We start from the raw sequence: 17490 nt of genomic DNA on the forward strand, positions 1-17490 counted from the left end.
ACGCGAGAGACCTAGGGGAGGTGGGGGAGGGGAGGGCTGGGGACCCCGGGAGCGGAGACCCCTCGTAGGCCTTGGGAACAGAGGGCCGATGACAGAGAGACCCACAGGGACGAGGCACAGAAACCTGAGAAGTGACCGAGAAAGACCCTGACAGGTAGGAGCTAGGGCCGCAGACAGACGCAGCGTTTGAGTGACAGGGACAGAGGCGGAGCCAGAGTACGGCCTGGCAGACGGGGAGACGGAGAAAGTGGAAGTTTCTGGCCGCACCCTGCTGCACTAACTGCTTCCTGCTGGCCAGGCGCCCGTTGCTGGGGTTGGGGGGCGCTGGGAGCGGCAGGAGGGGTTCTCCCCAGGGTCCCGACCCTCAGCCCCGCCATTCCCTCACCTGCACGGCAGAGGCAGAGGCAGTCTGCTTGCTGTCATTGTTCCCCGGGGAGCTCAGGCCTGAGGCCTGCTGCAGCAGGAACTGGCGGGCCACCTGGAGAGCCTGCAAGACAAGGGCTGAGTCAGTGCGGCCGGCCCACAGGGCCCTGGGCAGGGAGAGTTCAGGCAGCAACAGTGGGGTGCAGTGGAAGGCAGGGGTAAGGACCAAGGTAGGAGTCACCAACACTGGCCCTGCAGGATCACTGCCCAGACAGCTGCCCCTAGGCCAGAGGGATTCTAGTAGGACTCTGTGGGAACAGCAAATGAGAGGGCCCTGGGCCAAAGAGGATTCCAGGGACAGTGCAGGGTGCTAAGCACACCTGGAATCCTAGCACCCTGGGAGGCTGAGGCAGAAAGATTGCAAATTCCAGCCCTGGCCAACTTACCAAGAGCCTAATTCAAAGTAAAACATTTTTAAGAAGGGGCTGATGATGTAGCTCAGTGTTAAAGGCTTTAGGTCTCTGTCCTTAGCACTCACATACACAAGAGTAGTGGTTTTTGTTTTTTGGCAGAACTGGGGATTGAACTCAGGCCCTTGCGCTTGCAAGACAAGCACTTATTCTACTGAGCCATCTCCCTGGCCCCAAGAGTACTTTTTAAATGAGCGTCTGTCAGGCAGTTGACAGGCAAGATCTCAGTCTTCCCCCAACAGCTGTGAGGTAGGGATGTACCAGCCCATTTTACAGATGAATAAACTGAGCCTCTGGGTTAATTACTTGTCCAGTATCAACGGTGAGGATTTGAGCCCAGAAAGCCTGGCTCCCAGGCCTGTGTGCCTCACTGGGGGTTCAGTGTGGGGGAGGGGAGCACCCAAGGATCCACCAGGAACCCCAGGGTCTGAGGAACACCTGCTTTCTGAGCTCAGGGAGTATGGGTTCAAGGCTTCTTGGCCCTGGAAGAGCCAGATTAGAGAAACACATCAGGACCTGCACTTGAATCTGAATCCATCTCCAGGGTCTCCTGGACTGTGGTCGCGGGGTTGTGGGACTGCGGCAAAGGGTTCTAGGCCTGGGAAGTGTGTGGGATTGGTGTGGGACCCAGTGTATGAGCTGGGTCACCCCTCTGCCTCCAGGGCCCTCTAAGATTCCCAGGGAGCCCCTGACATAGGGCCTGGCATCAGGCAAGCCCAGGTGGGGGTCTCAAGATATCGCCTCTTAGTTGTGACCTAGGTCAGGACAACCACCTCTCTGTACTGCGTCCTTATCCCTAAATCTGGGAGTTCAAGGCTCAGAGCCTGGGACCTTCTTGGCATCTATGCATTGCCACCTCCCCTTGTCACCAGTCCCCTTCTCTTCTGCCCACATAGCTTGAGTGACATCTGCCACCTGTGGCTCCTTCCAGTCTGTCCCCCCTCACATGACCTCACCTCAAGTTCCTTCAGGGCAAAACCCTTTGCAGACACCCCCATAGCTCCTGCCCATCCGCCAGGTCCCCATCCAGTGACGGAATAAACTGAGCCAGGTTCCCAGAGGGAGGTGTGTGCTGCCTCCTCAAGGGTCACCTGGGAAGGCAAGGAGCTAACCTTTTGCTTGGAGAGGCTGTGGGTGGAGGCCAGGAGGTGGCTGGGTGGTCACAGGAAGGAGCCTGGCCTTTGTGCCTCTGGCCTGGCTTTTCCTGACCTCTTTCAGGTCAGGTTTGGGGACACTCAAGTGTCCCACAGAGGTGAAGACAGCATGGAGGAGCACAGGGCTTGGTCAGAGACCAGGGGTGAAGCCCAGCTGGCAGTGGGGAGAGGATGTCACCTGAGGGGGATGGGGCAGATGAAGGACTCCGGATCCTGGCAGGCAAAAGGGATAAGGTCCTGGGGAGAGCCAGGGAGCTGCGTTCTCTTTTTGGTCCCCTGGAGCATGAAATTACAAGATTTACAGGGAAATGACAGGGCCTTGCAACCTCATTCTGGAAGTTGGTGAGGCCCTCTGCAGGCCCTATTCCCCTCCAGTCCTCCTGTGCTACCTGCCTGGGGCCCTCCCGACTCCCTATAATCCATGATACAGGGAAATAGGGACTGCAGGGACAGAGGGTGGTGTCTGTGTCCTCTCTGCTTGGGAGGTCCCAGGGGACTTCCTAGAGGGCAGCGGCAGGAGGGGTCTGGACGCTGGAAGGCCATTTCGACCATCTGCCCACTGCCTAGCCCTGGCCCAGAGGAACCCTGAGTTCATGCTGTGCTGGGTGGGCCACGGGCCGAGACCCTGGGCTCCACATCCAGAGCCCAGTCCGGCAAGGTGGGGTGGGACATCTCCCCTAGTGTGCGGCCCTCTCCCAGTAGGGCCAGGCAGGCCCTTGGCTCCTTGTGGCCCCATCACAGCTCATCCATCACTCTAATGCACCAGGTGTCAGGGTCCACACTGCCTGCTGGTGCTGGGGCTTGATAAATCACAGGACAGCCCGCCTCCTACAGCGCTGGAGAGCAGCCCTACCTTGGCACACCCTCTCGGCAGATGCCAAGGGTCTTGGAGCTCCTTCCCAACACTGACTTTTCAGAAGTCGCTGTGAGTCTCCGCTCACCACCCGCATGGCAGACCCAACACAGTGCTTCGCAAAAGCCACTTCCATCTGGCCAAATGTGAGAGGTGGCACAGGCCGACCTGTTTGTACTGTGCTTTCTGGTTGTCTTTGTTTTTATTTGTTTGTTTTTATTTTTTAAGACAGTCTTGCTATGTAGTTCAGGCTGACCTTGAACTCACTGTGCAACACAGGCTGGCCTCAAACTTTCTGGTCCTCCTGCCTCAGCCTCCTGAGGGCTGGGGTCACAGGTGGTGCCACCACGCCTGCATGCTTTGTCATTTTCAAAGCATTGAACGAACACTTAACTGCAGCTTCATGACACCGAGCTGGCAGAGATAAGAATCAGACCCTCAGCCTGCCAGCCTGTCCTGGTCCCCCCACACAGAGCCCCAAACCCCGTAAGGCCACAGTGCCCACTTCACCAAGCTGACAAGCCAATGGGGACAAGCCTTGAGGTCAGCCTGCGAGAGAAGACAGTGGAAACGAGAAGCCACTTAGCCTTTAAACCTCACTTTCTTCCCTCCACAGCCTCGACTGAAAATCGATGCCCAGCTCTACAGCTTAGGATGGTGGTGCCTCCCCGTCGAGGCAGCCAGAGCTGTATGCTCTGTGTGAAACGGGCCAGAGAAGAGGGCCCAAGTCCTGACTCTGCTGTATCCTGAGTGGCCACAGGTAAGTATGTCAGCTTTTGGGTCCAGCTCCTCCTCTTCAAAGCTGGACAGCCCCCTGGCCACCCCCTGGGACCTGTGCAAATTCGCTCTTGTCACTATGATGGCCTGTCACCCACAGGTCAGCCCAGCTCTACCCAGAAGACGCTGGGAACCAAGTCCCTGCCAGCTGCCCCCATCCCCAGCCTGGGCACTCAGCTTCCTTAATGAAGCTGAGCTCTGCTGTCCTGCCCACTGCCCAGGCACTAGCGGGCTCTCCAGGATTAGAAACAAGTAGCTCCTGACAGGTCGATGGCATCCAGGGCAGTGCTGGGGGAGAGGGACAGCAGCTGGTGCTGGCTGGGCAATGGGGTACTACTCTGACAAGTCTCCCTCCATGCCACACCCCCATGTCTGCTGCCCAGAATTTGGGGAGGGGTCCTCACTCATAAGGAAACCAGGGGCAGGCCTAGAGGAGTCCAGGTCTCAGCCAGATGCACCCCACTTTTGTGTGTGTCCATCTGTGTCACTGACTAAAGCCCGGGTCTCTGCATTGAGCTACATCCCCAACACTTTTTATTCTGAGACAGGGTCTCACTATCCTCCTGCCTCAGCCTCCCAGAGAGCTAGGATGCCAGTGTGCCATGAAGCCTGGCCCAGCTTCCCTGTGTGTGTGTCTGGGTCGCAGGCCTGTGTTGATCAGGGAACTGTGATGGAACAGACATCAAGGCCCACGGCCCACAGCCCTGGTGACCTAAAGGGTCATTTGGTGTGTTCAGATGACTGGTCATGACCCTGTACTGAGTAAAAAAATGCAAATGTGATGTACACGTGTATTTATATTTACAAGGGTCTACTTTATAAATGAGAACACAGGAGGCAGGCATGGTGGGGCATGGGAGGCTGAGACAGGAAGATTCCAAGTTCCAACCCAGCTTAGGCTACTCAGCCATTTAGCAAGACCCCGTCTTTGAAAGTAAAAAAGAACAAGAACATAGCTCAATGCAGACCAATGTGAAGCTCTGGGTCAAGCCCTAGTACCGGGGTAAGCGTCTGTGTGGGTGTGGGCAGAAGCAACCAAACCTAAACCTCTTCTGTCTGCATCTGGTGAGCCCTCGAAAAACCAGGGCCCTAGGGCCGGGGAGATGGCTCAGTGGAATAAGCGCTTCCCTGGAAAGCACAAGGGCCTGAGTTTAAATCCCCGGTTCTGCAAAAAAAAAAGAAAGAAAAACCAGGGCCCAGCCTAACCCACTTGCCCGGTCATTAGTCCTCCCGGGAGGGCAGAACAGATTTAGGAGGGGAGGAAGGAAGTCTGAGGTGTGCCCTAACCCCAGCAGCAGCCTAAAAAACTTCCAAGGAAAGGGATACTCCTGACTGGCATCACCAGGCCTGGGCTGACCTCACGGCCACAGCAGGCAGAGGCCTCAGCAAGGCCCAGGAGCACCTCCCGACAGACACAGGCAGGCTCTGGGGCAGTGCTTGAGACTGCCCTCAGTGGAGTAAGGCCAGCAAGGACAGCAAAGACAGGTGCAAAGGTCCTGAGGTAGGAAAAAGCAAACAAAAAACCCTCAGAGTGGCCGGCGGGGACGCTCCCAGGTCTGCTGGCGTCAGAGGGCATGGAGTGATTATTTTCTATTTCTTTCTGCACTCAAGGAATAAGCACTGCAGGATTCTACACAGAAAACCATACAATCTTTGGCACCCAGCCCAACGCCAGTAAACAGCAGGTGCCTAATATGTGCTCCTTGATTTGAATTCAATACCCATCCTGCAAAATGCAATTCCTCTAGGGTGGGAAAGGGGTCGGAAGTCAGAGGTCTACGGTCATGGCCAGGGAGCCGCAAGTTCTCGACCAGCCAGGCTTTGTCCTCCAGTGAAGGGACATAAAAATGAAATTACACAGAGAAGTGGGGAAAAGAGGGTGGGGGAGAAGAGACCATAAAACCCCTGAAGTGATTCTATACTTTTTTTTCCTTGGGAAAAAAAAAAAAAAAAAGCTTTTTGGAAAAGGCTGTAAATTTTTTTTACACCAACCTCATAAAAATGACATCGGCACATTCTCAAATTAGAACCATTAAAATGAAAACCAGGACTGTGCAGACACAGGCAGTGCCACGTGGGTGGGAGCCCCGTGCCCTGGAGGTGGTGCGGTGGCTGGGGCGTGGCCCTCGTCCCTGACCACAGGGTACCCCACCTGGGCACGCTGGAACACAGTCTCCTGTCAGCTCTCCACACCCCTGCTGGGTCCCAGGGAGACCCCGCGGCCCCAGCCCTCTACCCCTGAAGTCCTGAGGAGTAGCGACAGAAACTGGCCATAAAAAGGGAATGCAGGAGCTCCAACACCCCCAGGCTTCCTGCAGGCACACAGGGTCTGCAGCCCCCTCCCACAGGCCCCGGGCACTTGCCTCACCCCAGCGCAGCTCCCTCCGGGAGGGATTGGAGGGTACCCAGAGTGGGTGGTGAAAGGTCTGGCCCTGTCCCCAGTATATCACCCAAGCCCCCCCACTCCTCATGGTCCACGCCTGCTTAGCACGTAAGGGTGCCTGGGCGTGAGGTCTCCAAGCTCCTCCATGTGAATGAACAGCAGGATGTGGCTGGCAGCACAGTGGCAGTGGGGTGCTGACCCCCTTCCCTCCAATCCCCTAAGTAGCCAGGCAGATGTAGAGGAAAGGCCAGAGTCCCTTCCACTCTTCTGTTCCCCCCTCCCCCAAGCCCAACGCCTCCCATCTCTGCAGAGGAGGCCAAGCTAAAAGTCCATGAATGTACAGAGCCCCCCGACACTTTTAAGTCTCCTCACAGGATGTGAACAGGGTGGGATTTGGCCTAGTTGTCATGGTAACTGCGGTGGGAGTTCCCAGATGCTAGGCAACCCTTCCGTGACCCTCCCTGACCTGTCAACCCCCCTGCAACCTGTGCACAATGGGAATGTGCGGCCCAGGCCTCTTTCAGCTCTGCCTGCACCCCACAAGCCTGGCTCCCCTCACCCAGCCCACAGCCTCTGCCTCCCCAGTCTGGTCCAGGCCCTCCTCAGCCCTCAGCAGCTCCTATTACCAGAGAGCCGGGAGGGTATTTGTGGGGTCCCCGAGGAAGCCCCACGCACACTGGGGACATTTTTATATAGGTGATCACATTCAGATAATGCTTAGGAGCAAGGCGTGGTGGCTGCTTGTGACTCACCACGTGGGAGGCTGAAGCAGGGGGATCAAAAGTTCGAGGCCAGCCTGGGCAACTTAATGAGACTCTTGTCTTTAAAACATACCTCAAAACAAATACACCATCCATAACTGAAGTCAACAATAAAAAAAGAAGGTAAGACAAAGTGGTAACTTCTAAATAAAAAACACCATCCTACAGGATGAAAATTCGGAAGAGGGGAGTGCACAGCCAGGCATTTTGGCCGTGGCTGGGGAGGGGCCAGCAGCGTCTGCCACTGCTGGTCTAGGGCTCCCTGCGATGGCAGCAGGAGGTCACCAGCTCCAGTCCCAGCCCTGGCATATGTCCCCTTGTGGAGGGAGGGTCCCTGGTGGCAGCCCTGAGAGGCAGGCTCCCACCCCGTAGGACCAGGACCCTTTCTCTTGCACCAGCCCAAGCCAGGCAGCCGGCTGCCCCAGCTTCTGTTTGAACAAGCCCCAGGCGTGCTGGGCACATGGAAACCGCATGACAGGCACACTGTCTGCCACGTCCAAGTCGGTCGGGCCTGACTTCTGATGGCCCTCTCTGCCTCTCTGTCAACTCATTACTAAAGGCCAGGGCTGCGTTTCCAGGGCTTGTTTACTCAGAGCAGAGGCACAAGGACCAACAGACAGGCGCAGGGAGACAGGGCCTGGAGACCTGGGGGAGGGAGGCACAGAGCTGGAAGACAGGGTCTGGGGGGACCTACAGTTCACATGTCAGCCCCTGCCTCTAGAGTTTGCAGTGGCACCACTGATCAGGGCTGCATTTGTATTATTCTGAGACCCAGGCTGACCTCGAACTCATGATCCTCCTCCCCCAGCTTCTGCAGCATAACACCAAGCCCAGTTGTTTTGTGTTTGTTTTGGGTACTTAGAATTGAACTTAAGACCTTTGCAACAAGCTACACCCCTAGCCATTAAAAAAAAAAAAAAAAAACTTTTTTTTTTTTTAAGTGGGGCATGGTAGTACATACCTGTCATATTAGGACTTGGGAAGCTGAGGCAGGAAGATCACTGTGAATTTGAGGCCAGCCTGGGCTACATAGTAAGTTCAAGGCTAGAGTGAACTATATAACTAGACCCTATCTTTAAAAAAAAATTTTAAGGGGCTGGAGAGATGGCTCAGTGGTCTAAAGCACCTACTTGGAACAAGCTTGGCAAGGCATCAGGGACCGCGGTTCAATCCCCCAGCACCACATGCCAGCCAGCCCCGCCCCCTGGTGGGCTGAGCTGCCCCCCACACACACACCCCTCTCTCTCTCTCTCTCTCTCTCTCTCTCTCTCAAATAAATAAAAATAAGAAAAAAACATAAAATAAAATGTTTTAAAAAAAAAAATTTTAAGGTTTTGAGATGGGGTTAATAAATGAGCTAATAAATTGCCCAGACTGGCTCGAACTTACAATCATCCTGTCTCAGTCTCCCGAAGTACCAGGGCAACAGGTACATGCAACCTTACCCACTTTTTATTTTGTTTTAAGCCCTTTAGGGCTGAATTGGATGGCATAAACTTGTCATTCCAGCTACTCAGGAGGCTGAGGCACGAAGACCATCAAATTGGAAGTCAACCTGGGCAACTTAGCAAGAATGTCCCGAAATAAAGCTTGCACAAGAGCTAGAGGCGTGCAGCCCCGGGCAGGGCCCGGGAGTCACTCCCAGTTACCACTCTTTCTCCTCAACCTGCTGCAGCCCGCAGCCCCCAGCCCAGGCTGAGAACTCGGTCAGCTCCCACAGGGCACTGTGCATTTTCCACAGAGCATTGCGGGCTGAGAGGGGGCAGGAGGGAGTGCCCGGCCCAGGAATGTGGTGGGGGGAGCACACCAAACCTAGCACTTGCTTTTATGTCACCTGGACACAGCAATGCCTCTCTCTGGCTCCATCTTTGAAATGGAAATAAAAATATCAGAACTCTGGGATAGAGAGGCGATTTCGTGACTCGGCGTAAATGAAGTTGTTCTCGAAGGACTTCCTGGCAGGGATGGGCGGTCCAGAGGAATCAAGGCCAGGCCCTGGGTCTCACACCCTTGTGTACCTCTCGTGTTGCTGGGGGACCACAGCATTACCGTGTAGCCCCCCCAAGCCTCGTTCGTATCTATGGGGGTGGTGGAGGGATGGCCCCCGGATTGTTTCAGTTTAATTGGAAATCCTGTAATTTTAATTTTGCAGAGTTCTTTTTAGAGTTTGAAGCCAAGAAAACTTTTTTTTAAAGTCTCAAATATTTTCCTTGGCCCCGGGCACTGTGCCCACAGTGAGCCCAAATGGATAAAACAGCCCTGCGCCTGCCTCCAGATCCCCACCCACCCCAGTTTATTTGTGAAAACGATATAGGATTTTCCAGGACTTTGGGATATTCCCCAAAACAAACAGGAATAACTGGAATGTGCAGGGTAGATGGTGGAGCTGACTCGTGTGCAGTAGGGGACCCAGAAACCTGATCAGTACAGACAGTCCCGCGCTCCCCACCCAAACGCCACCCTGCTTTTCCAGATCTGTGTTCCTGCTTTGCTTTCAGTCATTTTTCAAAAGAAACTCTCCAGTTTTGGCATCTTCTCCCCTCCACCTCCTGCCACACTTGAAATTTTTCAGAGCTGTTTACACAGAGGTGCGGGGAGATGGGGGCTGGTCCCACCCACAGTGGACTTGGGGACTGCCCATCGGGTGTGTTTTGTTATTTTGATAAAGGCTAGGATTTTGTCCTCTGACCTGTCCCCAGCAGTGGGCACAGACTTTGTGTGTCTCTTCCTCAGAAAACCTACTCCAGGAGGTTTGGAAGAGGCCACCAAATTCCCTCCTCAGAGAGGAGACAGGCCCTTCCCACTCTTGGCAGGCTGGGGGAGGTGACTGTTAGATTCTGCCCACGTCCACATTCACGCAGGCCAGCCAATGCAAGGGGCTCACACCCAGGCTATGTCTGATCCTCAGAGCCCTGCCACTTCCGGGGCCAAGTCAGCCCTGGTGCAGGGCGGCCCACAACTCGGCCAAGGTCACACTGCTGTGGGGTGCGGGCCATCTGGGAGCTAACCCAGGTTCCTCCCATTCCTGTTTCAGAGCCCGGCCAGCAGCTGTCCGACTTCTGGCTCTGGAGAGTGTTAAAGGCTTATGGGCTGGCGTGCGGGGTGAGTGGTGGGGGTCCAGGAGCAGTGCCTCCCTTACCACGATGAGGTCTCACTGTGTTGCCCAGGCTGGTCTTAAAACTCTGCGCCACCTTCCCACCTCAGCCTCAGGAAGGAGTAGCTGGTTCTGCAGACCTGCATCAACATGCCTGCCCTTGGAGGTGGGTGGGGAGGGACAGGTGGAACCCCACTTTTCCAGGGTCCCAGTGGAGCCTCCAAGAGCCAGTGCCACCAGCAACAACTTCTAGGAGCACAGTCTGAAACAGAGGCCCATCTTCGCCTCTGGCCCTGGCCTTTGCTTGGTGCTGGGAAACTTAATCAGGAAGTAGAATCGCTGCACAGCTTGGAGCTGGGACCCATGTTGACCCAGGGGCGGGAAAGTTTTCAGAGATGAAGTGAAGTCTCCCCTGGGCACAAGCACCCTTGGCCCCGCTAATCTACCCTCTCCCAGCCAGCACCAGGGTAGAGAGGCGCCGGTCTGTCCTCAGGACATTTCTGGGCCTAGTCCCAGCTCCTGAACTCAAGGCCCCAGGCCTGCTAATCTCTCTCCACCACCCCAGGCTCAGGGCCACCCCCTGGCAGGCACAGAGGGAGGGAAGCCCTGGAGGCCTGCAGGCTCAGGGCTGGGCTCTGCACTGACAGACTGATAGACGGAGATGTGGGCACAGGTAGGAAGAGCCACACCTACCTGCTGCTGCTGGAGGTGCAGAAGCTCCGCAGGGCTCATCTCCCCGTTGCTGTCCGGGGCGGCCACTGCGTCCCTGCCCGGGCCGCTCGCGGCTGTGCCTGTAGCCCCAGTCCCGCCACCGCCATCCGCCTGCCCAGAAAGGCTGCCCACGCCGTTCTGCCCAGATGGAGCCGACCTGATTGTCTCCGAGGCAGATTCCACCATCATGTCGCTCCAGCAGGACCTGGAGGAGGAGACACGGGGAGGTGCTGAGACCTGGGGCGTTGCCTCCCCCTCAGCTTCCCGGGACCCTTTGTGGGGGTGTGGGCCCCCAGTGTTCCCACACTCCAAGATCTGAGTGGGGAGCAGCTCCTCTTCTGCCACTGAAGTCCCACAGGCTCCTAAACTTGTCTCTGGCTCCGAGCCAGAGTGCTCTAGGGGATGGAGAGGGAACACCAGCAGGACCCTAATCCATCCAGGCAGAGACTTCCCTCAGGGCAGGGCCTGGTCTCCAGGACACTGAAGGTCCCATGCTACCAGTTTCTACAGGGAACCTGGCTGCAAGTGGCCTGGCCCTGAGGGAGACATGGAGAGTGCGGGGTGGCAGAGATGGGCCTGCACTCCACCTGCCTGTCTGCAGCCCTCTGCCCTGTCCTTGGCCCAAAGGATCCTGTCCTCTCTCCTCAGCCTACAGGCCCTGGGTTCCTCCTGGGAGCACCACGGGCAGCTGTGCCTGTCCTAGCTGAGCAGATGGGGAAACGCAGAGTACTAAGCATCCTGCCCTGGGGCTGAGCCTGCCACCGAAGAAATAAGGGTGTAGGACTGAGGGTGGAGAGTGAGGGATGACCCTTAGGCCCAGACAGGGCTCTCAACTTCCCAGAGGCCAGGAGGACCATGAAGGTCAAGGGTGGGGGCATGGCCTGGCTGAGGGGCTGCTGTGCCTCCTTACACTCAGCTGTCCAAATCCTGCCCAGTACCCCTAAACCCCAGTTTTCTTGACCCTGGGTGGGCTGAATCCCACTCTTAGGGTGCCTTAGGGAGGAACTGCAACAGCACCCATGAGGCTTCCCTGAGCAGGTATACGTGATGCCTACGACCATGACACTCCAGCTCCTGGCCAGCATGCAGACCCCAGACTCACAGGTCCCACACGGCATATGCAGCAAAGCCCGCGGGCCTCCTGGGTGTCTCACACTGGTGCACTTGTGTCCCTAGGATTCCTTCCCTGCCCCTCGCTACTCGTCCATCCCCGGGTCCTGGGGAAGCGGGAGAGCACGAAGTGGGTGATGGTGACGGTTTGGAAGACATTGAGTGCTTGGTCTCTGGGGCCTTAATGGCTGCATCAGACTGGGGCCTGGTGGCTGTGAGTGATGGATGGAGTAGGCACTGCGCTCCACCCACCGCAGTCCAGCGCTCAGCTGCCTCCCCCAAAGCCACCCACCAGGCAGCCCGCAGGAGCAGCCCCCACCCGACCTGGACCTCTGGACAGGAGGGAGAGGGGAGTATGTGGCCACTCCACTCCCTTTCCCCAGCCCTGGCCCTGCTGGGGGTGAAGAGCAGCTGCCACCCTGAATCCCAGTGTAGCTACTTGGAGATCTGAGGACTCCTGGGCCCCAGGGGACAAAGGCCAGTGCCCCGGGTGTACATGCACTCAGGAGAGAGCAGAGAAAACTGAGCAGTTACTTGCCACGGGTAAGGTAACATCCCCTTCCAATATTTATGGGAACATGGCAAAGTTGTATATCAGACAGCAAGTTTGGGAAAAGGAGCAAAAAAGGAAGGAGGACATACACAGAAGTGTCCCCTTTCTTCCCCATCTCCCATGGGGGGGGCGCACAGAGCGACACCCAGGGAACAACATAATTGCTGCAATGTGGCGTGTAATAATAGCTATTCACAGGCCGATCATTCATATTAAACAGGGTGAAGCAAGCCTCTCATTTGCATGCTTGAGATTATATGCATTTGAAAAGTCATTTCCGCAGGGTGCATGAATGGCAGTAATTCCCATGTGGCGTGCTCTGCTCCCTCCCAGGGCCTGGCCCTGGCCCTGGTGACACACACTCAGCACCTCCTGCCCACCCACAAGCATCCATCCCCAAAAACCCCGGCCTGGCAGCCACTCCCTGGCCAGCTCTGACCTCTCCTGCCTCTGCGCTGGGACACCTGCCCTCCAGAGCTGGGCCTGCCAGAAGCCTGTCACCTCCTGTCCCCTTGCCACAGGGTGTGCAACTGTACAAGGGGACTAGGGCGCACCTTGTACTGTGGGTGAGCTGGGCCTCAACCTCCCAGGATGTAGATGGAGGCCACTGGAACCACCAGGGCCCTGAGACTCACTCCACCCCATGGCCCAAGTGCCCCTCTGCCTTCGCCACCCATCCTCACCCGCATGAGGAAAGGCAGGAGCAGGAGCAGCAGCTTTAGACCTCTGCTGGGGTCCAGGCGGGGGGGGGGGGGGACCCTGAGTGATTCACTGCCCTTGCTCAGGGACCGAGCTGCTCTTTCCCCCCTGCAAGCCAGAGCCAGGTCTTTCTAGGACTTACTGGGATGAGGGCTCTGCCCCACCCAGCTCCCTCTCCTACCTCGATGGGGCAAAGCTATTTGGGGATGGGAACTCCTGTGGGCAGAGTTCCCCTTGGGGGACCAAGGGCACCCAGAGGCCTGGCCAGGCCCTCAGGCTCCCACAGACAACGTGGAAAGGAAGGAAGTTGGGTCAAGCCACAGCCGCCTCTTCCGCTCTGGGAGACTCTGCGGCCACAGGGTGCTGCCTCCTCCGGAGGGCCAAGCATGCGCCAGTGCTCCCTCCAAGTGTGCTCCCTCCAAGTATGCCCAGGGCTTGCCCACCTCTCTTGCGGGAGGGACAGTTCCATCTTCCTGGGAGTATGTGGGGGAAGAGGAAAAAAGATAGGGAGCCCCACACGAGAAATCTTTTGTGCCTCTCTGCGGGCCCATATGGCGTCAGGAGTATTAATTACCATGGCTTTTTAATTAACAGTCGCTTAATCTGAGCAATAACATTGGCCACTGCACCCCGCGCCTCGCCTGGACCCGCGCCGGCCGCCCCGCCAGCTCATCAATTAATTTTTATTGACGGTTTCTTCCCCAAACAGGCACAATACCAGGGTTTTCCAATTAACACCTCTGCGATCTCTAATTAGTACAATTAACAGAATGATGGATGCCCAGAGTTCACCCACCAGGGAGGGAGGAGGGAGTGGGACCGGGGCACACGCTTGGAGGGGCACATACATGCGGTAGCTCCTTAGCCCCAAGGGAGCGCACAGAGGGGCCAGGGCGTGACCACAGGTCACCTGTACCACAGCAGCCCCTGGAAACCCACCACCCATCCGAGAGCTCACAGCACACGGGCTGGGCTCCTAGCACTAGAGCTTGGAAAGTGGGGCTGACCCCAGCTCTGGCACCAGCTTGCAACTTCTCTTTGCCTAATGGCCAGAGCTGGACGAGATGGAGCTCTATGCCAGGATTGGTGGCACAGCCCTGCAATTCCAGCACTCTGGGAGCCCAAGGCAGGACGCTAAGCAAAGCTGAGCCCAGCTGGGCAACTCAGTGAGCCTGCCTCCCATCTTACAATAAGGGATGCGGATTGCTTTAACATCCAGTACCACCATTAAAAAAGAAAGAAAATAGAAAGACGAGGAAACAGATTATAATAACAGACAGTTAAAGCCTCTTAAAATATAATAGCGTGGAGTAAGAGGGAGAAAAGTGGATCACATTCGTAAGCCAGAGGACTGCAAACCTGCAAACAGTATTCCTTGGAGAGCTGGTTACTAGGACCCCCTCCCCCACCTGTTTCCCATTAAGCTGGTCTGCAGAGGGCCTAAGAATTCGCATTTCGCAAAAATTCCCTGGTGCTAGGGAGTTGTTTGTCCCCCCCACCCCACACACAGGGCTGAATGCTGACTTTCATCTTGTTTTGTTTGTGATAGGATCTTGCTACGCAGTCCAGGCTGGCCTCGAATTCACAGGACCTTCCTGCCTCAGCATCCCGGTGTGGGGACTGCAGGTGTGAGCCAACAGGCCTGGTTCCGAGCGCTTTCTTTGCTTATCAGCTTCCTGATGGTCACAAGGCACTTGCCAACCCCCAAAGGCCACTCGTTCTCTCAGCAAGGACTTGGGGAATGATTCAGCCAGGCACTGAGGCTCAACCGGCAGGAAAGTGGCACGAGGTCCTGGCATGCTCAGGAACTGCAGAGAAAACTCGGCCGGGGACACGAGTCAGAAGGCAAGGCCTTGTTTTGGGGTTAAACTGAACATCTGTCTTTGAGAAAGTGTAGCCTTTAGTGGGGGTCTGGTCAGGAACGCAGACACTTTCCTTTAATGGCTGGCCCAGCAATGACCTTCGTCCGCTCATGGATTAAGTAAGTATTTCAGAAACTTCAGTGTGCCAGGCTGTATCTATGCAGGCCAGCACTGGACAGGACTTGGCCTCTGCCCTGGAGCTCCAGTTCCTGGGAGGGGAGGCAAAGTATAAAAAGAACACAAAGAGACACCTACACTGCAGCTGGACACAGTGGCCCAAACCTGTCACCCCACTCTGGGAGGCTGAGGCAGGAGGAGCACAAGTTCCAGACCAGCCTGGGCTAAAGAATGAGCTCAAGGCCAACCTGAAAGGGCAGAGACCCTGTCTCAAAAAGACAAACAAAAACAAAAAGCCACAGATTTGTCCCAAGCTGGTCTTTTAGTGGCTCATTCCCAGATTAGCCATGACGGCAACTGGAGAGTACCTTCCTTTTTCTTCTCTTTGCTCCCTCCCTTTCTAGCTGCCCCCAAATCAGATTTGATTGATCGCACCCCAAGTGGCTTTGACCCCCCACCCCCTAGTGGCTTCTGTGGCCTGGGAAGAAAGAGGAGGCCTACAACAACCATGCTGGGTCCTGGTCTTACTTCCCCAGCTTCTCTGCCACCTCTTGCTGACCCCTCCCTGGCCTTTAAGGACCTTTGTCACATGGAGCAGTGAGGTCACCAGCCTGCATGCTACAGGCTAATGGAAGTCTCCTCGCAGACACACCATGAAGACGACGGCCAGGAAGGCTGTGACTGTCACTGCAGGGCCCAGAAAGCACCCCAACTCTTGGGTGGGTTCAGGTTCCAGATGTGCTCCCCTTTGTCCCAGTGAAGCAGGACACTTGGTCAGAAGGCCCCTGGAGGGCTGGGGAGATAGCTCAGTAGAATAAATGCTTCCCTGGCAAACGCAAAGAAGGCCCCTGGGCAGCGCTTGCACAGCATTCAGGAGGTCCAACTGGATTCCCCCAAAGAATAAAAGGGGGGGGAGCCACTATAGCTCAAAAATGGGACCTGAAACCAGAGCTGGCTGATGTGAGTCACTCGGTGACAATGACTAAATGGCTTTCTGAGCAGGCAGTTTTCTCTCCCTTTGGTCACAGGGGCTCTGGATTCCAGACGCCAACCGCCCCCAGGACCAGGGATATGGCTCTGTGGTGGATACGCTGAGCACAGGCTCTTGGGATGCCCATTACCAAAACCCAAACGAGACAAACAAAAATCCCCGAAAATGGCCACCCGTGGCTGAAGCACGAGGGTCATTGGGAGTCCAAGGCCAGCCTCACTGCACAATGCAACCGTGTCTCAAAAAACAAAAAGAAAACACCAACTGTTGCTCACCCTGAAGCCCCTGCCCTCCCTAAGCCCTAGGCCCCACAGTGTGGGTCAGAGATGGCACCCCGGGATTTGCTCCATTTAGCTTCTCTCTAAATAAGCTGAGTCACCCTAGGTGTTCGCACTGTAAGACCGCGCCGCGCCCCTCTCCACACTCTCGGCGTCAGGGCTGGAGCAGCCACGGCCAGACGGCAGTCAAGACTAGAGCTTCTGTCATCAGTTCCAGGTTCCCTCTCAGGGCTCCACTTTATTGTCTAACCTAAACGTAAAGGACATCATCTGAGCTGGGAGTGGTGGCTCCTGCCTATGATCTTAGCACTCGTGGGCTGAAGGTCAGAAGCTGAAGCCCAGTCTGGACAATTTATCAACTTACAGTAGTCAGACTGTCTCAAACTAAAACATAAAAAAGATGAGGATGTACCCCAGTGCAAAGACTCTGGATTCAATCCCCAAAATCACACACACACACACACACACACACACACACACACACAGAGTAAACATCTTGATAGAACTTCTTGAGAGAAAGTATAAGAATACAATAAGGAGCACCCACAAGCAGGCCACCCAGAGCTAGCCTCTTGGGGTATCTATCGCCTTCCAGTCTCTTCACTCTCTTTGGCACAGAAGCCTTTCCCTGCTTTGGTGTGGCCCTGGGGATGGAACCTAGAGCCCTGCGCCACTAGGCGAGGGCTGTACCACAGTCTATACCCCCAACCCTTCCAAGAACTTTTGAAATAGGACCCACCTCACTAGGTTGCCCAAACTGGCCTCAGATTTGTGATCTTCCTGCCTCAGTCTCCCATGTAGTTGGGATATTGGATGTGCGCCATCAACTCTGGCTGGCATGTAAATGTTTAAGAAAAGTGAAACTGGGATTTTAGGAAGATGGTGGAGTGGTGAGCAGCAGAGAAACAGCTTGCCTGAGGCTTGGTCAGTGAGGAATACAGCAACACAGGGAGGAGGTGGCAGGAAGTGGGTACCTGGGACCCAGGAAGGATTGGAAGAAAGAATTGAAGCCCATGGGGGACAGCACAGAAAGTTTTCAATAATGGAAGGGAAGGGAAAGAGGAGGGGGGAGGGGAAAGGGGAGAAGGGGGAGGGGAGAGAGGAGGAAGAGGAGGAGAAGAGGAGGAGGAAGAGGAGGAGGGGAAGGAGGAGAGAGAAGAGGAGGAGAAGAGGAGGAAGAGAAGAGGAGGAAGAGAAGAGGAGGGGGAGGGGAAGAAGAGAGAAGAGGAGGAGGAGAAAGAGGAGGAGGAAGAAGAGGAGGAAGAGGAGAAGAGGAAGAAAAGGAGGAGGAGGAAGAGGAGGAGGAGGAGGAAG

At 55.9% G+C, this 17490-nt stretch overlaps 1 protein-coding gene across 3 annotated transcripts in view; it reads right to left on the reverse strand.

The window, feature by feature from the left end:
• Foxp4 (forkhead box P4) overlaps nucleotides 1–17490 on the reverse strand; it is a 41189-nt gene that overhangs the window by 13583 nt on the left and 10116 nt on the right. For 2 of the 3 annotated variants that reach the window (XM_004624160.2, XM_004624159.2), the window contains exons 2-3: nucleotides 10549–10771; nucleotides 386–487 (exon numbers count right to left, since the gene is read on the reverse strand). In XM_004624160.2, coding sequence (XP_004624217.1) covers nucleotides 386–487; nucleotides 10549–10755 — 309 coding nt within the window. In that variant the 5' untranslated portion in view covers nucleotides 10756–10771. The remainder of the gene's footprint in view (nucleotides 1–385; nucleotides 488–10548; nucleotides 10772–17490) is intronic. The other variant, XM_023720045.1, reaches the window with a different exon arrangement.

This window comes from Octodon degus, unplaced genomic scaffold (genome assembly GCF_000260255.1).
Source record: "Octodon degus isolate 3935 unplaced genomic scaffold, OctDeg1.0 scaffold00005, whole genome shotgun sequence".
Lineage (NCBI taxonomy): Eukaryota > Metazoa > Chordata > Mammalia > Rodentia > Octodontidae > Octodon > Octodon degus.